The sequence below is a fragment of the Staurois parvus genome, unplaced genomic scaffold (genome assembly GCF_062004578.1).
Source record: "Staurois parvus isolate SC_StPar_1 unplaced genomic scaffold, SC_StPar_1.0 ptg000318l, whole genome shotgun sequence".
NCBI lineage: Eukaryota > Metazoa > Chordata > Amphibia > Anura > Ranidae > Staurois > Staurois parvus.
Window position 1 is genome coordinate 4,403,502 of NW_028318114.1, and position 24,460 is coordinate 4,427,961.

The 24,460-nt window shown below is 42.2% G+C and overlaps 1 protein-coding gene across 2 annotated transcripts in view; it reads right to left on the minus strand.

Moving 5' to 3' along the window:
• Window positions 1-24,460, minus strand: part of LOC149457498 (potassium channel subfamily T member 2) — a 1,188,731-nt gene that overhangs the window by 490,236 nt on the left and 674,035 nt on the right. For both annotated transcript variants that reach the window (XM_089683639.1, XM_089683638.1), the window contains exon 13: window positions 22,931-23,039. In XM_089683639.1, coding sequence (XP_089539765.1) covers window positions 22,931-23,039 — 109 coding nt within the window. The remainder of the gene's footprint in view (window positions 1-22,930; window positions 23,040-24,460) is intronic.

Below are 24,460 nucleotides of genomic sequence, written 5' to 3' on the forward strand. Positions count from 1 at the left end.
CATTTTGATCCGGACACATTCCTCCCTTTTGGGTTGTTTCCTCCAGAGTCGACCCACAGGGTTGTTTTATCATTCTATGTATGTTTGGAGGCTCTCTTCTTATTCTGTTAAATTTGTATGCCCCAAACGTGGGTCAACTGCAGTTCCTTTCCCAAACACTTGCCAGATTAAATTCCAGATTAAATTCCTTTTCTACACCACACATGATCATGGGTGGCGACTTTAATTTAATTATGTCCCCCCATAAAGACAGGAAGGTCCTTTTTGAACCCACCCCCTCCAAGTGGCAATGTTCTTCCACAAAAGCCTTTCGTAAGTTGATCAGGGAACATCATCTCTTTGATGCTGGGCGGGTCAGACATCCCCTACACAAACAGTTTACTTTCTATTCCTCCCCTCATCACAGTTATTCCCGCCTAAATCATTTTTTTGTCTCCGCTCCTTTACTCCCTCTTTTGGTTTCTTCTGAAATCAACTCTATCACATGGTCTGACCATGCTTCTCTGAATCTTCTTTTCCCTGACTCTCTACAGAAAGCCTGTCATTGGCACTTCAATGAGACTTTCCTCACTGCGACCCATCTCCGCGAGGAACTATCTCAAGGATTAGACATGCACTTTCGTCATAACGTTGGCTCAGTGGTTTCTTCCTTGACCCTATGGGAAGCTCATAAGACTGTTTTTCAGGGACTCTGTATCTCTATGGGCTCCTGTCTGAAAAAGTCCTCGGCTAACTCCAGGGCTTCCGTTATTCGCCAACTATCTTCGGCTGAACATCGCTTACTTGCAAAGCCGTCTATTACTTGGCTTCGTAAGGTAGCTTCTTTCCATGACCAGGTCAAAGCCTTTCATTTGCATAGATCTTCACAATACCTTTTTTGGGTGAAACAGAAATTCTATGAATTCTCTAATAAACCACACTGCATGCTCATAAATCGGCTCAAAGCACAATCTCCCTCAACGTTACCAGATCACCTACTCCAACCAGATGGTGACCATACCTATGACCCTCATATAATGGCCTCAATCTTTGGAACATACTATGAGAATATTTACAACTGCTTGACCCCAGCACTTCACCCCTCCTGCAAAAGACTATTTCTACTATAGAACCTTTATAGGCACTTTGTCTCCTCATCTTCTCTCCCTATTCCAGGATCTCTTAAAGGGCGTCGCCCCTCAGGCGGAATTTTTACATGCATATATTTCTGTAATTCCCAAGCCTGATAAAGACCATATTTACTAAGATCTTGGCCAACAGGTTGTCCAGATTCATTTCCAAGCTCATACACAGGGATCAGGTGGGCTTTGTGCCGGCTAGACATTCCGCAGACAACACCAGGAGGTCCGTTGACTTGATTGATTTGGTTAACCGATATTCGACTCCTGCTATATTACTGAGCTTGAATGCTCAGAAAGCCTTAGCTGGCCCTACATGTTTATGGTCTTGGAGAAGTTTTGTTTCCAGGGTCCATTTGTGGCTGCTTTGAAGGTTCTTTATTCTTCACCTTCTTCACAGGTCAGATTAGCCTTGTTCCTCTCACCCTCCTTTCAAATGTCAAACAGTACACGGCAGCATTGCCCGCTTTCCCCCCTACTGTTTATCCTTTGCCTGGACCCGCTGGCTGTCACCATTCGGTCCAATCCTGATATACGAGGGATACATTCTCATGAGCATGAATACAAAGTGTCCCTATTTGCAGATGATATCCTCCTTACGTTAACAAAAACTCTTACCTCCCTATCGGTTCTCCATAAAACTTTACAATTATTTGGGGCCTTGTCGGGTAATAAAGTCAATGCATCCAAAACTGAAGCACTCCCTTTGCACATCCCACCCCATGCACTGTCCTTTCTCTAATTGTTATACCGATATCGTTGGTGTACTCACTCTTTAACTACATGCCGCCCAGCCACTGTACATATAGGGCGGCAGGGCGGCACTCGCAGGCAAAACCACGTTTTAAAACGTGTGTTTTGTACACAAATAGGGGGTGCGCGCGAGGTGCGCCGCCACCCTATTTGTCCCGTGGATCCCGTGGTCCCGTGGATCGTGCAGATGTCAGTCACTGGGTCACAGCCGCTCCTTAGCGGCTATGTCCTGGCGTTCAGCGGCAAACAGTGACAGACAGCACAGCTGCAGTAGCTGTGCTGTCTGTCACTTCCCTGTCAGCTCGAGGATGAGCTGATCGAGAAAGAACAGTTTCTCTTTCTCGATCAGCCTTGTCCCGCCCAGTACACACCCCCGCCCCCTAGTAAAACACTCCCCTCACTCCTATAACCGTTCCCTGCAAAATAAAGTTAACCCCTTCCTCCCCATTGCCATTAGTACAGTGTCAGTTTTTTTTTTTTTGCACTGATCACTGTATTAGTGTTTTTGGGGATGTCAGTGACCCCAAGTCAGTACCCCCCAATGTCAGAATGTCTGCCGCAGTCCCGCAGTCCCACCATAAGTCGCTGGTTGCTGCCATAAGTCCCTGATCGCCGCCATAATTCGCTGATCTCCGCCATTATTAGTATAAAAAAAACCCTAAAAATCCCAGTATCTTTCCCACCATTTGTAAACGCTATAACTTTCACGTAAACCAATTAATTTACACGTATTGGTTTTTTTTTTAGCAAAGACATGTCTCAGAATGCATTTTGGCAGAAATTTATGACTAAATTTGATTTTTGCATTTTTTTTTACTGGACATGTTTTATAGCAAAAAGTCCAAAATATTGTTTTTTTTTTCCTCAAAATTGTCAGACTTTTTTTTTTATAGCGCAAAAAATAAAAACCGCACAGGTGATCAAATACCACCGAAAGAAAGCTCAATTTGTGGGGAAAAAAAGGATGTAAATTTCACTTATGTACCGTATTGCATAACCGCGCAATTGTCCGTTAAACTAGCACAGCGCTGTATAGCAGAAAAATGGCGTAAATTGCATTATTTATACCATAGTTTGTAGACGCTATAACTTCCACACAAAGCAATCAATATACACTTATTGGGATTTTTTTTACCAAAAACATGTAGCAGAATACATTTTGGCCTAAATTTATAACCAACTTTGAGTTTACGATATATTTTTTATAGCTGAAAATAAAAAATATTGTTTTTCTTCAAAATTTTTGGCCTTTTTTTGTTTATAGCGTGAAAAATAAAAAGCGCACAGGTGATCAAATTACATCGAAAGAAAGCTCTATTTGTGTGAAAAAAAGAGGGTAAATTTTGTTTGGGTGCAGTATTGCATGACCGTGCAATTATCAGTTGAATTAGTGCAGCGCCGAGTAGCAAAAAGAGGCCTGGTCATTAAGGGGGGTAAATCCTCTGGAGCTCAAGTGGTTAAAGTATTTGGGTACCAACCTCACTTCTTCATACCACTCCATGTACGAGGTTAACGTCCCTCCCTTATTCATTGCCATTTCCCGATCTCTAAAATTTTGGGATACCCTACCCATTTCCTTCCTTGGCCATATCAATATGATAAAAATTAACATACTGCCCAAACTCATATCTATTTGCGACTCTTCCCATTCCCATCCCTATGTCCAAGCTACATTCCATTCAGAAATCCCTTTTTCGCTTCATCTGGCATAATAAACAACATAGAATCGCATGCACTGTACTTCTCTCCTTGCGTTCTAGGGGAGGCTTAGGTGCTCTGGATATTGTGACCTATTATTATGCTACCCACCTCAGATTCCTAATCTCCTGGTCCACTCGATGCCCTCCCAACATATGGTCCAAGATTGAATCCCTACAACTAACTCCAATTCACTCATGCTCCCTTCTCTGGTCTACGTCGGCGGTGGATATCACTTCTCATCGACACCTCTTGCTTGGACCTATGCAATTCTCCCTGTCTATTTGGAAGAGAAGCAAGGTTAAATTCACTGGCCTCTGATTGCTCTCCCTTGACCAATGTTCTTTTTTAATCCCATCCTTTCGGACAGTCTGGCCATGTCCCGAATGCTCCCTTGGGCTTCAGCTGATCACTTCCAACTGCGCCATCTGGTCCACCCGTTGACTCAGGTACTTAAACCCTTCTCTTTTATCCAGAAAAAAGCCCATCTACCTACCCAACATTTTTATGTCTATTTGCAGATACGCCATTTCCTTTCTACCTTGTCACACTCTTTGACCTTTGAGAAGCCTACTGCCTTTGAGTGTCTATGTATACAGGGCCCACATCAAAGGGGCATAATCTCCACTACATATAAGCTCCTTATGGATGCCTATCCCTTATCCAATGACACCCACCACTATACGCGCAAATGGTCCCATTGTCTCAGCTGTGACATTGATTTGGTGCAGTGGAGAAAGATATGGGAAAACTCATCTAGATCTTCCATATGCGTAATATATAAGTAAAATTTGTATAAAATCATGATGTTTTGGTACAGAACACCTAATGTATTCCATTCCCGTAACCTGAGTGCTTTTCTTGCCTGCTGGTGATGTGGGAGGGAATCTGGATTCCTTTATCATATTTTTTGGGAATGAAGGGCCATGTACTGACCTTCCTTTTGAACCCCTTTACTGTCTCTTGGGCCTATCCTTCCCAGGCCTCCCCAAACTGTCAAGGAAACTCTCCATACATGTTCTGACGGCGGCCAGGAGAAGCATTCCAATGTGCTGGCTCTCTTCCACACTCCCCTCAATAAAAAACTCAATAAAAATGTTAATTACAAAAAAAATCTAATTTTGGCATAAATTTAGGCCAAAATGTATTCTGCTACATGTGTTTGCTAAAAAAAAATCCCAAAAAGGAGAAATTAATTGGTTTACTTGAAAGTTATAGTGTTTACAAATGGAGGTATAGATACTGGTGTTTTTTAATTTTTTTTAATTTTTACTAGTAATAGCGGTGATTAGCAACTTATAGCAGGACTGTGGTGGGCATTCTGACACTGAGGGGAACTTATTTGGTGTCACTGACATCCCTAGTGACACCAATACAGTGATCAGTGCTAAAAAAAAGCACTGATACTGTACTAATGGCACTGGGCATGAAGGGTTTAACATGAGGGGCAATCAAAGAGTTAACTGTGTGCTGGGTGTGTTTTACTATGGGGCCATGTGTTTGTGTTTCACTGTAATCACACTGCTTTGCATGGCTGTGCTGTGCACAGGCATACAAAGTAGTGTGCACAAGCTGACAGGAAGGAAAGAGGATCGGCAATCACAGGGAGCCGGCGAGTAATCACCAGCCAGGACCTGGTGATTGACAGCCACGGCTGAAAATGGCGGGGCGGGTAGAACGTGTGTGTCCCCTACCCAGAAATGCAAAATCACGTATATATACGTGATTTTGCACACCTGGGCCACCCTGTAGCAGTATATCTGCTATAGGGCAGTTGGTAAGTGGTTAAGCAGCATGAAAATTAGTATTGTATTCACCTAGAAGAATGTATTCAAAGACACAACATTTTATGGATTTGTGCAGTTATTTCTGTTTTTCTCCTTTTTCATTCCATAACAAATAACCTTTTTTTCTTTCTTGTAATGTTTTAATTCCCACATTTGTACATATTAACACGTGCACTTCCCATTTAGGGACTATAACTTTTAAAAATGAATAAGTGGCTTCTTTGTACTAAGCTAAGAATTCATATTCCGAGAGATTGTTGGTTTGTGTTACCACAGTCTGTAGTCTTGGTGTAAGTTTCATTTTAATCTGGATGGAATTGCATATTGTGGCTGATTAGTGTCAGTGTGTGTAAACTAGCAGAAATGCAAGACAGGGATGTGTGTGCATGGCTGCCTATAAGCTCAGTCAGCAGACAAACTGCATGTGGTGGAAAGTTACCCAGATATTTGCTACACAAACACTTTTTTTGTTCAGACTACAGACTGAATACTACATCTGACAGATTCCTCTATTCACACTGCATAGTGTGGATAGACAAATCTCCAATTTTACTATTGTATTATGTCAGAATACCCGAACAGTAGTTGCATCTGATCAGCTGCAGCCACTATTCACCAAACAAATTTTAGTATAGCTTCTTCAACTCTTCAATCAAAGGATGTGTGGTAGGAGGGTAGAAACAGGGCTACCCAAAATCAAATGTTGGCTCATCAGGAACTGGGTGAAATCTGCATAGTTTATGTCACTCTTTAATCATTTGTCTGGTGGGAGTGGATACATCTGAACAGCGGGGAAAATGATAATGCTAGGATTATAGCTAGCAGGATTGCTTGGGGGAATCTCAGATATGTGTGAGAATTATTTGGCTACTCCACAGCCTTACATTGCACCAGATTGTATGCAAGATTATATTTTTTCATGTGTGCGTCCATACAGATAAATTTGGGTGGGTCTTTCCACAATGGTGGCCAGTGGGTATTGCAGGCTGTGATAACGTTATCTTTTTTTTTTTTTTTTTAATTTAGGATAAACACCAAATAGATATAGTGTTACAGCCTTCAAGTAGGGTATTAACAAAGGGGAATACAACAAAACAGAGAAAATAAGCTTCACACAGTCTTCATATATTATATCTTGTTATCTGGTCAGCTTACATCAAATACAGTGCTCAAAAAAAATTAAAGGAACACTTTTTAATTAGAGTATACCATCAAGTCAATTAAACACCAAGGATATTGATCTGGTCAGTTATGTAGCAGAGGGGGTTGTTAATAAGTTTTTAGCTGCTTTAGTGTTAATGAAATTAACAGCAGGTGCACTAGATGGGCAACAATGAGATGACCCCCAAAACAGGAATGGTTTTACAGGTGGACGTCACTGACATTTTTTTCCCTACTCATCTTTTCTCACTGTTTTTCACTAGTTTTGCATTTGGCTAGGATCAGTGTCACTACTGGTAGCATGAGGCAATACCTGGACCCTTCAGAGGTTGCACAGGCACATCCATGGAGGGATGCAGAGATCTATACAGGCTAGGCGATGGCACCCTGAATGCCTTGGTTCCTTCTGGTGCATGACAATTCCCGGCCTCATGTTGTGAGAGTATGAAGGCAGTTCCTGGAGGATGAAGGAACTGATACCATCAAATGGCCCCCTATGCTCACCTGACCTAAATCCAATAGAATACCTCTGGAATATCATGTTTTGATCGATCCAACGCTGCCAGGTTGCACTTCAGACTGTCCAGGAGCTCAGTGATGCCCTGGTGCAGATCTGCGTGGAAATACCCCAGGACACCATCCTTCATCTCATTAGGAGCATGCCCAGACGTATTCAGGCATGCATATAAGCATGTGAGGGACATACAAACTACTGAGTACCATTTTGAGTTGCTGCAATGAAATTTCAGCAAAATGGACTAGCCTGTTGCATTATGTTTTCACTTTGATTTTCAGGGTGTCTTTAAATTCAGTCCTCTGTAGGTTGATAATTTCAATCAAATCAAATGATGGGGCATCCTTACGTTCCTAACACATTACCCAGTCCATATCAGTATAGAAATCCAGAATTATACTTTTCCCCATTGAGATCTGATGTGTTTTCAAAATGTTCCTTTCATTCTTTTGTGCAGTGTATACCAGCTTGGGTAAAAGTTAGCAACAAAATCTGAAAAAAAAAAGAACCATTTGACATACAGCCACTACTAGGACAATACATTAATGTACATGAGGATTCAACTGTAGCATGTAGTGGTATGGAACATCTCATAGAGGGATCTACTGCGACTGGGCATTGAAATTACTATCTGCACTTTGGCCAATGTCATCCTCCTACAAGAGTGCTAGTCCATTAGTCGAGTGACACAACAGAAGGAGAGAAAAGAAAAAAATTTGGGGGGGTTTAGGAAATGGGGAGTAGGGGATTAGAAGAGAGAAAGGTGAAAAGATACAAAGAGTAAGCAAAAATAACAGAAAGGAAAAGAAACAATCACGCAAAGGTTTGTAGGGGTGAGGGGAAGAGAGACAGGAAGCAGGGGGATATCTGTTGGATTGGTCTTTCCCTTGCGTTTCCGCCCGTACCCGAGGTAGCTCAGACAGTCGGGTGAGAGCTCAGTAATCGCAGATAGGGAGATAAAGGAGTGTGAAGAAGAGAGTTTGAGTTTTCATTCAGGTGGTTGAGCATTTGGGGTTCTAAGGGATAACATGATGGTTAGTCTTATCATTCATGCAGGAGTGTGTAGTCAGGGAACATCAACCAGTGTCCTGTGAAAAGCCTCAGTTGTTTGAAACTGAAGCCAACAGGCCAAAGTTTTTGTGAATATGGATGGGGACTCTGGCAATATTTATCAATGCCTCCATCTCCACAATTCTATTAATGAGTGCAATCCATTCTGTGAGGAATAGCACTTGGGGGGTTCCCCAATGTACAGTATCAGTATGCATACCTTGGCTGCATTGACCAAGTGCATTGCCAGGGACTTGTGGTACACCTTTGAAGGAAGTGTGGTATAGTGTAATAAATATTGTGCTAGAGAGTAGACAAAGGCATTGGATGTCACTTGGAGAATAACAGAGTGAACTTCAGACCAGAAAGGTTGGAGCATTAGGCATTCCTGCCAGATGTGCAGGAGTGTGCCTATCTCCTGATGACATCTCCAACATCTGTTGGAAAGGGCTGGGTCAAAACAAGGGTCCTATACCACCTGGACAAAAGTTTGTAATTAGTCTACTGGGTTGAGACATTTACTGTGACTTTGTGTGTAACTTGGAAAATTTGTTCCCAGTCTGCAGAAGGTATGTCAGCTTGAAGAACTCTGTACCAGGTAGCACACACTTTCCCTGTGCCTGATGGTATGTGTGCATCAAGGAGGGAGTGTACTGTGGATATGACATGTTGAGGAGAAACTTTTGAGCATATGCTTTCAAACACTGTGAGTGGTTGGGAAATGTTTGCTACAGAATTTGGAGTTTTAAGAAATTGACGAAGCTGGAGATATGTCAAGGGGGTAAAGTTCACTTCGGGCCATTGTGAAATCAGGTGTTCCTGGTCCATAAGAACTCCCATATGGAAGAACTGATGGGCCCGTAGGCCCTCGTTTGGTTCTTCACCTAATAAGAAGAGGGGAGACATCCCTGGTGAAAAGTCAGGGTTCATCTGGACATGTGTCATGGGACCTGGGACTGAAGAGATCTCATATTTTTTACAAGCCTTATGAAAACAAAGGATGGTTGGTCTTATGAGCGGATAAGATAGCTAGAGAGGTGTTTACTGGCGCCCCATCAAAGAGCTTTCAGGGGTATATATGAGAAGGAAGCCTCTAGATGAACCCAGTCTTTTGCCGTGTGGTGTGTGTGCCAGTCAACAATTCTGGATAGATGGCATGCCCAGTAGTATTTACTGAGATTTGGAAGACCTATCCCCCCTTTCTGTTTCAGTAGAGTCACTTGGCTATAGCTAATGTGTGGGCTTTTTCAGTGCCTCAAAAACCATGTACAAATATTTTTGTAGGCACTCAAGAATGATGAAGGTAGCTCAATCAGCACAACTTAAAGTACATATATCAGGCACGGGAACAGATTCATTTTAAGAATTGCCACTTTACCAAACCAGGAAAATATGGGTTTGTCCCAGCTTATGAGGTCCTCTGTTACGGTGCTTATAATAGGTGGGTAGTTTTTGGAATACAGCTCAAAAAAGCAGGTTAGTAACTGTATACCCAGATAAGTGATGGCTTCTGAATACCAGATAAAGGGGAAGTTATCATGACAAATCTTAATTAATCATGCTGGCAATGTGATGTTAAGGGCATGTTATTTGCTAAAGTTAATTTTGAAGTTGGAAATGTAGTGAAAGAGCTGGAAATCTTGTAGAAGGTTGGGCAAGGTAATGTGGGGTTCAGATATGAAGAGCAGGATGTCATCAGCAAAGGCCACTAATTTATATTGTTTTGCAGCAATAGTTATACCTTTGATGTTTTCATTCACTCAAATGCGTCAAAGGAAGGGTTCAAGCATAAGTATGAACAACAGTGGGGATAAAGGACACCCTTGTCTGGTGCCATTGTGGATGGAGAAGGTGTTCGACAGGTGGCCATTAGCTGTGGGTGTAGCATAGAGAGCCATAATGAAATTTATTAAGTGGGCTCACAGGCTTGACATCTGAAGCACTGCCTTCAGATAGTCCAATGCTAGTCTGTCGAATGCCTTCTCTGCATCCCATAAAAGAAAGAAGCCTTGTTGTTTGGAGGTGGTAAGCCAGTGATGGATATTTACTGCCTTAATGGTATTATCCTTTGCTTCTCTTCCTGGGAAAAACCCATTTGGTCCTTTGTAATGATGGAATTTACTAATTTGTAAGAACCGATTAGCTATTATTTTGGCAAAAATCTTTCAGTCCACATTAAGCAGGGAGATTGGGTGATAGTTACTAAAGTGGGATCTTTCCCAGCTTTCGGGATTACTGAGATTTGGGCTTCAGAGAGGTTTTTCATGTCTATGCCTGGGTTTGACAAGGAGTTGAACACTTGCAGAAAAGGATGTGCCAGGACCTGTAAGAATGTCATGTAATAGACTGCTGTGTATCCATATGGCCCTGGGCTCTTCCCGGGTTTCAGTTACTTAATTGCAGCTTTGAACTCCTCATAGGTCAGCTGGCCATCAATTTTATGTGCAAGATTGGTTTTGGGCTGTATTGTGTCACAAAGTCGTGTAAGATTTCTGTTCTGGGCCCCTGGTCGGCAGGTGGACACTAAGCAAGGGGTAGGTTATATAAGCCTGAATAGTATTTCTTGAATTGCTCTGCAATACCCAGGGAGGTGACCACAGATGCTCTCTGTGGGGTGCGTATTTGGTGGATCGTGGATAACGCCTTTTTAGCTTGAAGGACTCTGGACAGGAGTTTGCCACTTTTATTGCCTTGTTCATAAAAGAGCTTCTGTGCGAGGATGAACTTGCGATTAGTTTTATTGCCTAGTTCCTCTTACAGTTTGGCACATGTTTGGAGCAAGTCTGCATGTACATGTTGGTCTAGTGTGCGCTTGTGGGTGGCTTCAAGTTTCAGAGCTGTCTGCAGTATGGAGGTTAGAGAGGCTTGTGTAGCCTTTTTACATGCCGCTGCCAGAGTTAGAAGGGTCCCACACACTACAAATTTATGTGTTTCTCACTGTACAAGCAGGATGACTTCTGGGTGTCATTTTCCTTAAAAAAATGCTGTAAGTAACCAAGAATTTGAGAGGCATTTATCTGTGAGGAGTGAAGAGTCTAAGTTTTGGTATGTTGATGTTGGTCAGGGAATTGAAGGACCATTGTTATTGGGTATTGACTTAGTTTGTGAACTTTGTTGACTACAATACAGAAATCAGTATTGTAACAAGGATGACATCAAAAGGAGTGCAGAGGTCATTTGTGATAATCTCCAAGGACCATGACCAAGAATCATTGGTGACATTCTTTCCTTCAGCTAAAAATATTCAGTTCTCATTTTTGCTAGGATATTCCTTTGATATACATCTAACAGACACAGCCATTTACTATAGAGCACCCTAACTTCTACAGACCGTACCTGTCTTGCTGACCCTCCCTGAGATTTGTGGGTTGAGCTTCAACTGTGTTTCTTTCTTTGCCAACGCTCTCTCACTCTGGGCATCTCTCCACCCCTTACAGGCCTCGAGACCTTGTGTTAGAAGAGGATACCTGTATGACATTCTCTTTCCAGGATTTATGCTTCTTTGATTCATCCAAGAGCAGACTTTGTGCTGTCCTTCCTTGCCAAGTGAGAGGCAGACCTGGGCCTACAACTCATGGCAAAGCATAGAGAGAAAACCCTCTACTTCTCCCAAAAATCTTCCATTGCCATGAGGGTTCAGGAGACCAGCTACAAAATTATTGCCAGGTGGTATAGGGTCTCTACCATGCTTCACCATATTTCTCCTCAGATCTCCAGCTCCTGCTGGCACTGTGGTGTGGAGGAGGGACCTATGATCCCTTGTTTCTTTTTCTGTGTCTCCAGTGACACCAGAGGCAGCATGAGAAGAAATGCCAAGGAACACTGGAGTTTACTCTCACGGAATTATTGTGGAAATTTTCAATATGAATAGGGTGATTGTAGCAGTATTAGTGATATGCATGTATAAGCATCTTTCTAATCCAGATGTATTTGATAAATGCTACTGCTACCTGCATAAATCAATATGTTGTAAGCTCCAAGGAGCAGGGCCCTCGAACCCCTCGTGTATTGTATTTTATTGTTACTGTGCTGCCTCGTGTACTGTCTCCCATTATAATGTACAGCGCTGAGCAAACTGTTGGCGCTATATAAATACTGTTTAATAATAATAATATGTAGCCAGGCAGTACTGGGCTCCCTCTGCTGCTGAGCCCTATAGAAGTCATAAGGCCTGCTATAACTATAGCTGCAAATATTTTCAGTTTTGAGTGTCTTAAACTAGATGCATTTGATGCCACTAGATGCCCCATATTAATGCCTATAATCCCACAATACGCTTTTGTATTGCTCCTTATTATGCCAGTTGCTGTGTGCTCACTCTGTATTAGGCCAGTCAGTGTTCTTTTAGTTTCCCTTATACATTTTTAGTAGCCTTTAAATTGGTTATAAACCCCAAAACAAAAATGTATTATGTTGCAGCTTACCAGTCAGATACGGTGGCTGCATTTGTTTTCCTTTTCAGGCTTTTGTTTTTCTTTATCTCATCTGGTGATCCAGCCAATAATTATTATTATTATTATTAATATTATTATACAGTATTTATATAGCGCCAAAGGGTTTGCTCAGCGCTGTACAATAGCGGGGGGGACAGAACATGAGACAAAACAGTACAATACAATACACAAGGGGTTCGAGGGCCCTGCTCTTTCGAGCTTACAATCTAGGAGGGAGGGGATAGTGGTACAGGAGGAAGTGGCTGTGGGGGATGGAGAGGTAGGAGAAGTGAAGGAGATCGGTTGTTAGTTGAGGGTGGGGTGAGGAACGTACGTATCTTGGAGATGACTTTGATAGTGAATGGACATGAGGTTGGAAGGAAAGATTTGAGTCCAGGGTGACACCCAGGACTTTGGCGTGTGGGATGGGATTGATGGTGGCGTTGCTAGTCGTGATGGAAAGGATGGGAGGGCCACGGGCTGGGAAGACTAGGAGCTCGGTTTTAGACAGGTTTAACTTGAGGAAATGGAGCGACATCCACTCTGATATGTCGTTCAGGAGGTGGGCGATGCGGGCGGAGAGTGAGGGGGTGAGTTGAGGGGTGGAGAGGTAAATTTGTGTGTCGTCGCCATAGAGGTGATAGTTGAAGCAGTGAGAGTGTATCAGTTTGCCAAGAGAGAAGGTGTAGATGGAGAAGAGGAGGGGTCTGAGGACAGAGCCTTGGGGGACACCAACAGTGAGTATGGGGGTTATGTGTGCATGCTTTAGGGTGGAGGGGAATGTGCCAGTAGAGAGGGAGAGATTGAAGATGTGGGTGAGGGAGCGAATGATGCAGGAGGGGGTGACTGGAGGAGTTGTGAGGGGATAGGGTCCAGGGGACAAGTGGTGAGGCGGGCTTCAGTGAAGACCTTGGTGACCTCCTCAGTGGTAGCAGGACTGAAGGAGCGGAGTGTTGGGGAGGTTGTAGTGTGTGGGGCGTTAGGTATGGTGGGGGGTGGTGCGGTTGCGAGGTCAGAGGAGGGGAGAGTTGAGGGGGTGATGGAGGAAGGGAGGCTAGGTGGAGAGGTAGATTGTGAATTGACAATGTCCTTATGGATTGCGTCAATCTTGTTTTGGAAATGATTGGCAATCTCGTGGGCGGTCAGTGAGGTACTGAGTGGAGGTGGGGGGGAGAGAGCAGGGATTTGAAAGAGGAGAAGAGCCGGCGAGGACAGGTGGAGAGGGTGTTGATGGGAGTTACGAAATAGGCTTGCTTGGCGGCTTGGAGGGAGGTGGTGTAGGTGAGGAAGGTGGATTCGTAGAGGGAGAACGCACGAGGGGATCTGGTTTTGCGCCATAATTGTTCCAGCGTGCGACTGCATCATTTGAGACATTTTGTATGGTCATTCTGCCAGGGTTGAAGCGGTCGGGGTCTGATGTTACACGTGGATAGGGGTGCCAGGGAGTCTAGGGCAGCTGACAGAGAGTCGTTGTACGCAGTAGTGGCCAGGTCAGGGCATGACAGTGGAAGGATACTGTCGTACAGACGGTCAGCTGCCGAGTGGAGATGGGCCGGGTTCAGGTTGCAGAGGTTACGGCTGGTGATGGTTTGGCGCTTTGGGGGGGGGGGAGTTAGAGGAGGGGAGATGGAAAACGTGAGGAGGTGGTGGTCAGAGAGGGGGAAGGGGGTGTTAGTGAAGTGATGAGGGTGCAGAGGTGGGAGAAGACGAGGTCCAGGGTGTTCCCATCGGTGTGGGTGGAGGACTGTGTGCACTGTGTGAGCGCAAAAGAGGAGGTTAGGAGGAGGAGTTGGGAAGTAGCCGGGTTGTTGACGTTGATGGGGATATTGAAGTCCCCGAGGATGATGGTCAGTAGCTCAGAGGAGAGAAAGAAGGGAAGCCAGGCGGCAAAGTCGTCCAGGAAGAGGGATACGGATCCAGGAGTCCGATAGATTACTGCAATCCTCAGAGGGGTGGGAGAGAAGAGCCGGATGCAGTGGGCCTCGAAGGAGAAGGATAGGAAGGGGGGGTTAGGGAGGACCTGAAAGGTGCTCAGCGGTGACAGGAGCATGCCGACCCCGCCGCCTCTGCGACCACTCGGTCTGGGTGAGTGAGTCCAGGCGAGGCCTCCATAGGTGAGTGCTGCAGGGGAGGTGGAGTCGGTGGGTTGGATCCAGGTTTCGGTGACCACTAGGAGGTTGAGGGAGTGGGAGACAAAGAGGTCATGGATGGCGGTGAGCTTGTTGCAAACTGAACGGGCGTTCAGGAGTGCAACCGAGAGAGGAGGGGTGGATGCGGGGAGGAGGGGGACGGGTATGATGTTGAGGGGGTTGCGGCGGCTGGTGGGAGCAGGAGGGTGCTTAGAGGGGGAGTGGGGAGGTGGGGGGGCCAGGGTTCGGGGAGATGTCACCGGCGGTTAGGATAATACACTTCCTGTCTTATAGTGTCTGCATTATAAGTAAAGTAGTAAAGCAGACACCTTTTATAAGCAGTTACACCAACAGGTTTTTTTTAACTTTTGGAATAAACCTTTTACATACAAAGGCTGACCATTGTAAGCACCCTGTCAGTGTTAAATTGGTTTTCTCAACCTTCTGTAGCACTAACCCCTTAGGAGTAACTGAGTTCTAGACAACTTTCTGAAAGCCCAACCCCTGCTGACATTACAGGATTCTTTTGACCAGAGTAAATTACCACCAGAAAGAAGACTCACACGCAGATTAGATTAGAGTAAACTGATACGAGGATTATATTAAACTTCAGTGTAAACTTGGTTAAACAGTACAAAATGGTATTGGTACTTGGAATGGCAATGATTACTCTTAGCAACTCTAAGCAAAGAAACAACACATACAGAAGAATCTCAACCATAGTTAGCAGGCCTGCTTTTCAGAAGTTAACCCAATACCTTCAACCTGAGGTGGTGTCAACCCCAGTGAGCAATAAAAACTAGCAACAATAGAACTATTATTCTATTCTATTTCTGAGATAAAAGAGCTCTTTGACCAGGGTAGTCAATGTCCCTTTAAATGCAGTGAGGATTCTTCTGCACACTCGCTGGGGCCCAGTTGGTGCACAAGTAGGAAGTGATATAGGTAACAGTTCCTTACAAGATTAACACAAATGGAAGAAGAAGAAAGGACAAGGACTTCCCCTTGAATGCACTGAGAAAATGGCATATTTGGACAAATAAAGTGTCAAACTGGCAATGGGGCTTGTTGGCAACAGTGCAAGTCCACTCTGAGCTGCAGTAACCAATGGCAATGGTGGTAGAAGTTGCTTTAGGAGGGTAGGCCAATGAATAAGGGAGCACTGCTATAATTTTGGCTGCAGAAGGCGTGCACTGTGGTCAGCTCTAATGATTGGACTGTGCTGCAAATGTGTTTAACTGTAGTTGAATGCAATGTCCACAACTGTGTGCAGGTAAAGTAGCAGGTATGAGGAGAATGTCAGTGGTCTCTTGCTTAGCTGGTATATGGGACTTTCTCACCCAATCGGTGGCTTGCAGCAGGTCCTGGCTCTTTCTTGGCAAGTGGGTCCCTCACAGATTCTCCCGTCTCACGTGCAGCAGTCTGTCTGGTCACTTGCTTGCAGACTGTCTTGCTGAACAGGTTAGCGACTCCTCCTTTCCTCTCCTTTCTCTAGCTCTGTGGCTTGGTCCGGTTCTTTGGCAATCAGCACAACTCACTCTCTGCTTCTTCTTTCCAGCTCTCTCCCCTTCCTCTCCGGGCTCCCAGGCTTCTGTATATATATTTATATATACCCCCACCCACATGCCAGCTCTTCTGGGAAAGGTAGTCCTCTGATACATTGCTCCCCGTCAATGTCGTGTGGCTCAGCATAAAAGATCCATGTGGCTGCTCTGCAGAGTGAGCACTACTGAACTGAAACTGTTATGGATTTATTAAAAGACAAATTAAATTGCACTCATATGTGTAAAGTAAAAGACAGGCACATCTAGGATCAAGTGGAAGGTGAACACGTAATATTATAGCTAACAATCAGATCACATGTATAATTCTATATAATGGGGGAGTTATATGTTATTTACTTATGCAGGGACCACCCACCACCCCAGTGAGATATCCACCCAACCAACTGTAAAAAATAAAAACAAATAGATTAGGAAAAAAAACATCAGTAGCCCAGTGCTTATATAACATAATAGAACAGTAGATAATTCAATATCCTTGTTAAGGTCACTGGGTGTTAGGGTGTCAAGGGTGTATATTCAATATGTATCCCATTTGCAGAGCTTATGAAATTGTTCTGCTTCTAAGACCTTTGTGGACTTTTTGTGGTACTCAGCAAAATGTCTCGGAATGCTGTGTTTTTCCTATACCTCTTCCACTAGTTGGCGGTGCTCACCAAACCATTTCCTCAAAGGGCGATTGGTGAAGTCTATATAAAGTAAGTTGCAAGGACATGAAATGCAATATACTACAAATTCTGAGAACAATTGTAAAAGTCCCATATTTTATATTTTCCCTTTAGTGCTGAATTCTTTCTTTCCATGCTGGATAAAAGAACATGTCTTGCACAGTGGCTTTTTGCACTGATACATGCCTACTAGAGGTATTAGGCAATTACTAACTGCAGATTTATTAAAATTGGACTTCATTTTGCTGGGGACGATTTTGGTTTTAAGATTCAGAGCTCTCCTATAGGTCACACAAGTTTTTTTTAGGAAATAATGGCAACAAGTGTGGATCTTCTAATAATATTTTCCAGTGTTTTGTGAAGATTTTTCCCATTTTCTTGTACTGTCCTTGAAACCTGGTAATAAACCTGGTGGACAGATCAAAGCTTTCTCTATCTTTCCCAGCAGGTAGGTCCTCGAGGTAATATTTGAAGGCATCCTGAATGATGTATTCTGGATAGCCTTTTTCCAACAGCTTGTTTTTTAGAATGGAACTTTGCTTAACAAAATCAACAGTTATGGTGCAGTTATGCCTAAGGCGGCAAAATTGCCCTTTCGGAATGTTATTCGTCCATTTAGGGTAATGACAAATGTTATAATGTAACAGACAAGTAAAAGACAAACCAAAAGGGTTGTTGTTACAGTGCCCCGAGAAATTGGAAATAGTGTTAGGGGCCCACTCCAGATGATAATGATATCATCTATGTACCTATCAAAAATTACTAGGTGCTGTGCAAAGGGGTTGTTATTCCAAATTTAGAGAAGTTCCCACAACCCCATAGCAAGAGACAGACAGAATTCTGTAGCCTCCAAAATGAAGTTAGCTTGCCTTGCCTTGACTGATCAATGGTTCGGTGGACAAAAAATGGTTGAGTGCAGAGAGGCCAAACTGGTGGGGAATGGACATATAAAGTGAATTTACATCAAGTGACAGCCAAACATAGCTAGAATCTCATTTGAATGGCCTTAATAATTCTAATAGGTGTGTACTGTCTCTGGTGTATGACTGTAAACCCCTAGCTAGAGGCTGAAGGAATTCATCTATATAAAGGGAAAAACCTGTTGTACTACTGTCCATATCTGCAATAATAGGATGGCCAGGTGGATTATTTTGGTCTTTATGAAATTTTGGTATGTGGTAAAAATATGGAGTATGGCAAAAGTTACTGCAAAGAAAAGCAGCTTCTGTTTTATCTAATATGCCATTATTGACTCTTGTGATTAATTGTTCAGTTTCTAGTTTAAATTCTGGCAGTTTGAATTCTGGCCGTTTTATTGCAGTGCGATTTTCAATATTATGTGAGCATTGCGATAATTACATGTGCTGCACTGTATATTTGCCATTTATTATCTATCATCTATTTACTTTTACTAGTCAGCTTTATAATAGTTAAGTGTATATATATCCATGCAATAATACATCCCATGTCCATTATTTCCCTTCATCTCCCTCTCCTCCCCCTTTCCTTGCCATTATACAGCCTCAATATGGTTATTGTATGATTATGTTGTATAGACATGTGATAATCACCAGCAAGGCTCCCACTTTTCATCCATTACACATCTGCATCAGAGGCTGGTCATTAGCTCTGAGGAAAGGGATTCGTCCCCGAAACGCGTCAGAAAATTTAACAGCACTGACAGTTAGGACACGTTGCCTGCCTTTGTGGCCATCGTCATTTTTCTATGCTTTTTAGATACATGCTTCGTTTGTGAGTATGTTTTTATTATTTTTTACTCTTTACAATAAACTTTGGATAATGCACTAGGTATTTGCACCACCTGTTTTCTCTTTAGACATGTGATAATGGTATTAGTTTTTTATTTGTCCACAAGATGACATTCATTTTTAATTAGAGTCCCAGTTGTTAGTCATTCTTTGTCTAGCTTTCTAATTTAGAGTTGTTGATGGGTGGGATTACCGCCCCTCCCTATATTAGTCTGCACATGGAGCTGGTCCTGTTTGCTTGACAAAGGAGCACGCTCACTCCGTTGCACGCATGCTCCAAAATGCCATTGCATCATGTCCAGTGGCGTCATTACACAGAGCGCTGTGTTCCATCTGTGTTCCACCTGTGTTCCGGCCTTTGTTCTAGTCCTCTCACATCACCCAGCCAGCTATGGTCCTAGGAAGCAGACTGTTTTGCCTGCAGTAGAGACCTCTGTTGGTCCTGGACTTCACTTGATTCTAGATGTGCCTGTCTTTTACTTTACGTATGTGAGTGAATTTTAATTTGTCTTTTAATAAATCTATAACAGTCTGCACTTAGTGGCATCTCCTTTTATCCTTTCTGCATGTTTCTTGGAGACTGCTTCTTCTCCGCTACAGGAGGCCTGCCTTTAGTGGAAACTGGGAGGTGTTCTGGCACAGAACCTATTGGATATACCAGTGGACTGTCCCACTATTGTTTTTTACAGACAACAGTCATCTTGTGCCAATTCATCCCCATGTATGTACAATAACTCTTAAAGGCCCACTCCCCAAACTGATCTATGGATTGTCAGTAAAATGAAAAGCAGATGGATGAGCTCAACTCTCAGCTACTCTGCTTTCTCCACATCAGCATGCTCCTTGTCCTGCAGCACAACTTGTTGGCTCCTTGTGCTGCTTCTCCTATCTACAGACAGGGCTTGCTGTCTAGGGACTGCAAGAAGTTGATACCAAGTCAAATTCAAGTTTTTGCACTGCTTGAATTAAAAAAATATGAATAATAATGTATTCATGAATACAAAGCTGCATTAATTTGTGTTCTTTGTCTTTAGCTTTAATTTTTGATTTTCAAATGGTAAAATGAAAAAAGCAAAAAAGCAAAGCAACATTTTAAACGAATGATAAGGAACATAAACTGTTTTATGTGATCTTTATATTCATTAAAATAGTCTGATGTGTCTCACTACAGGAATAAAAGCTTTTATTATATGCAAATATTCTGTCTCAGAGGGTTATCAGAAACGCTAATTGTGCCATCTTCTAACATAAACTCTATCTAGGCAGAGCATTACATTAAATTATTATACACAATTGGAACATTTAGAAAGAAATGTTTTACTTTGATAACTTACTTCAGAAATATTTTTTCTCTAAACAAGTTGTGTTCTATATTAACTTCTTTACTAAAATTAAATCTAAACATGTGCCTAATAGATTTGTATGCTCCAATATACTGTATCATACTTCAGTAAACAAGGGTACATAACTGACCACCACTTGTGCTGCATCAAAATAAGGTATCAATATAAATGAGATAGAACCAGCTATTCATAGGAAAACAGACCAGCTAATGATTCTTTTATCTAATGCACATAGAGTATATGCTTTCAGGAGAGGGATAACAGAACAGCACACTGGCAAACATACAGTAACCGTGTAGTTAAAAAACGTTCCCCTTTTCTGTCTACCCACTAAATATTGTTCCACAAATTCTGTTTAATATCTACTTAGCCTTTGGCAGAGGTAAAACTAGAACCTTGAAGAAACCATGAAAGCCCCCCTTGACCCCTCCCTTCCCTCTGAGCCCGTTGCCCTTTACTCCCATCACAGGGCCCTTTATTACAGTCAGGCAGCTCAAACCTTGGAAAAGTTCTGCAGTGGGCCCCCTTCTTGCTGCCTTGGGTAGGGTTGCCACCTTTTCTTCAAGTCAAACCCAAATACTTTAGCGGCACACAGCAATTATTTTTTTTTTTTCTTGTAGTATACACTTCTGGCTGGCCGCTGCTGGCTTCAAATTTCCTGCCCACACATCCCTGGGCAGTATGGGCAGGGAAGGCACAGGAGGAGAGGGGTGAGAGGAGGAGGAGCTGATGAGCTCTCTCTCTCTCTCTCTCTCTCTCTCCTCTCCTGTCCATGCAGGAGGGAGGTGGCAGGGAAATGTCAGTGCTGGCTCTGAGCTGCATGTGAGAGAGAAACTAAGCACTGCACCCAGCAACCCTGCTGGGCCCCCCCACAGTGGCAGAACACCAGAGCGCAATTACAACCTTTGCGACCCTAGTAGTTCCACAAATGGTCTTTAGCAAATTAATTGAGCAGCACTTTTGAGACAGCAGTAGTTTCCTCCACAATAACTCTCAAGACTATTACTCTAGTTCAATATTTTTCTTATAAGACATTCTTAAATAAGATTCTTAAAGCTTTCAGCAGATTCCTATATGTGACACTAGGGCTCTGTGTCACCTGAGGATTTTATAGTTTAAGCTTGCTTTGATTTTTGTTGGAAATAAAATCCTAAAGAAAACCTGCAGTGGTTAATTTCTATAAGAAACAGTGTTCTGCTAGAGTCCAGTAAGTTACTGATAACTGAGCAGGACCCTCTGTTTCCTCTCGTACCAAATTGTATTTTAACTGTAATGTCTACCTTCATTTTGCAAACTGTTGGCGCCATATAAATCCTGTATAATAGTAATAACTAAAACTCTGATAGAAACCAGTAGGATACCTAAGGACATAGAAAAACTGACATCAAAATTAGTGCCAGCCCTACTTTATAGTTAAAGGTATTAATCTGCTCATCCAGCAGATATGCCCATGTCCAAATGTAGTTAATGATGTCACCTGGGACTTTATTTATATCAGCTGGCATGTACCAGAGCTGTGAGAAGCAGGCATACAATCAAGGATGTAGGACAGTGGTTATCTCTTCTTTTGGTGGGTTAGCAGCATATACATTGTTGAATAGAGGTCTTGTCAAAAACTGTGTTTTTTTTTACTTTTCTTTTGTTAATGAGTAGGGCTACTATGTATCCGTTAATTATTGACATGGGGAAGTATCTGGGGGTTCCCTTATTGTTAAGGGGAGGTTAAAATTACTAATAAGCCCCTTGCCCCCAGACCCACCTTATTCCAGGATAAAGGTCTGGTATAGATTTCACAAACAGCCAGGACCTGTCATTTTGATAATAAAACACACTTTTTTCTTTATGAATTTCATGGTTGCTGAAGTAAGTTGTAAAAATTGCACAGATGCGCCACTTCACAAGTCAGGTACCACTTTGCCTCTCACATCTGTTCATCCCCTATGGACCAGAACAATTTTTACATTTCTGCTGGTGTTACTACAGATAAAAAGTGCACATTTCATTTTGTATTTTGTCCTGTTTAAAATGATACTAAAATTATGTTCCTGGTACAAAGCATTGCAAAGCTATTTACAAATGAAATAAAGTGTGTGTGTGTGTGTGTGTGTGTGTGGGGGGGGGGGGGTCAGTTTTGCACTATTTTTAAATATCAAAAGTGTAAATATATGTTTAATGTGTAAAAATATTACTAAACAAAACAAAAAAAGTTTAAATAATAATAGTTACTATAACAGAAATAAAATTAGCAGGGAAATAATAATTACATGGAGAGAAAGAGAATAAGAAGTTAATTGGGGCTACTTAGAGTAAAGGATTAATAAGAGGTTAAACAGAGGAATGTTAAAATGTTAAATAAACCCTTCGATTTTTACGAGAGTTTATGGGCATTTGATTTTATTAGCATTGTTTTCCAAAACATTCCCCTCTGCTAATTTTTCAATGTACATTTTCAAATGTTGAACACTCCCTTGAAAACGGTTCTCACAAAAGTGTTATGGTGTTTTTTTCTGCTTCTCAGTGCTCCTCTGAAAATATGCCTGTAAACTCCCTAATGTGCATGGACACATAGGCTAACATAGAGCTGCTTCTACAAGCTGAAGAAGAAAATGCAAAACATATTTTTTTAACCCAGAGTGCATAGACCCCAAAAGAATGTTTGTCTTTCTAATAAGTATGCTCAATACTGCTCAGTACTTTCTGCATGATTGCTGGCAGAGTAAAACTCAGGCCAGAATGTCTCATTTCTGCTTAAGTAAGAGGGGGATGTAAGTTGTTACAATGTGATTTATTTGTATAACCTGTGGATGTCAAGTTATTTAATTTATTGAAAAGATAGTAAGCAAAAAGAAAAGTAAAAAGAAAAGTTTCATTCATGATATATATATATATATATATATATATATATATTATTATCAAGTATTAAACAAAAGTAAAATGTACTTTACCTGCAAATTTGACATGGAATTTGTTCTCTGGTTTCAATATCTGAACATACAGAGGGCAATTTGGAGCAAAGTCTTTCACTGCCCAGGCCCTCAATATTGTTTGATGGTCCTAAATAGCAAACAAATATTAGTATATGTTCATTAAAACAAGACAATACATGTGTTAATACATGCTATATACATATTTCATGGACATACAGTAAATGATTACTCCAAATATATGATATGCAATTGGGTTGCCCCATCGATGACTTTGCATACAGATTGCTGTCCATGAGAGCAACTCTGATCTTCCAAATATAATTGCCCACCAAAATCAAGAAATCATCACAAATCTTCTTCTGTGATTAAAACTGAAATATAGTACTACAGATTACTACTACTACTACTGCTACTGAAATACAGAGTTCAGGAGGAAGAGCTGGCTGATAACAGCTCATAAGGTGTAAAGACGTCCTTTTATCATGCTGCATTAAAATGACCGATACTCAGTTCTCTGGCATTCTTAGAGGAGACAGTTCTCCTCTGAATGCCTGTTCATGAAGCGGTGTGGATCTCTTCTCTTAATGAGGAGAGAAATGATCTAAAAATGCTTTGAACTCTAGAAAACAGCTGCTGTTACTGTAATCTTGCAAGATTACAGTAAGAGATCTGTCAAACACCACACAGTTTACTAAGCAGAGGTAAATTAATCTTCCTCCTTCCTCCTCAGTTCTCCCGAGATTCACTCTTCTCTCCCCGATTCCCCACCTCTGGGCTGGAGAATCTGGAGGGAGAATTTTTACACAGATCACCAGTGAAGGGCTGACATCTCTCCTTCATATACAGGCCGTTTCTATTTCTGTCAGTGACAGATTCTCTGTGTGCAGAGATCAGCGGAGAACATGTTCTCCACTGATCATCTCTGTTTCCTAAACCACTAATGATCTGATATCAGCAACGATCCTTAGAATCGCAGCTGATCTCAGTTTCATAAAAGGACACCAAAGTGTGTAAAAAATGGACACAGTTTTCTCAGTGATAGATACAGACTGCTGTTTCCTTGAGCTTGCTACAAAAAGTAAATACAGTACATGTTTTGTCTCTGGGTCAGATGCAATAGATATGAGCAAACTAATTTTGGTCTATTCAAGGCAAGAAGAAGTCATAGTCAAACAGTGTAGTAGTTATTATTACCTGGAACTAAACAAAAGAAGGCTAATTTGCACATAGGTCATCAATGAAGAGACATAATGCATGAAAATGTCTGCACTAAGCTGTCAACTGTGAAACAATAGGATGCAATGTGAAAGAAGGTGAGAGGGGTATATTTGCCATTAATGTGATAGGCAAAATAAGATGTTTGTTAAAATCAGATGATTTGCCTTCAAGTTCCACTCTCTTTTTGTCAGAGCCCAGATATAAACCTGTGACCTCTACAATTCCAGGATGTAGCTTTTCTCGTTGTGCCACCTGAGATACTGGACAGTGCTGTGTCTAATCCGTTGGACAATCTAGCCTTGGCTCTTGTTTCTGGTGAACCTTGAACTA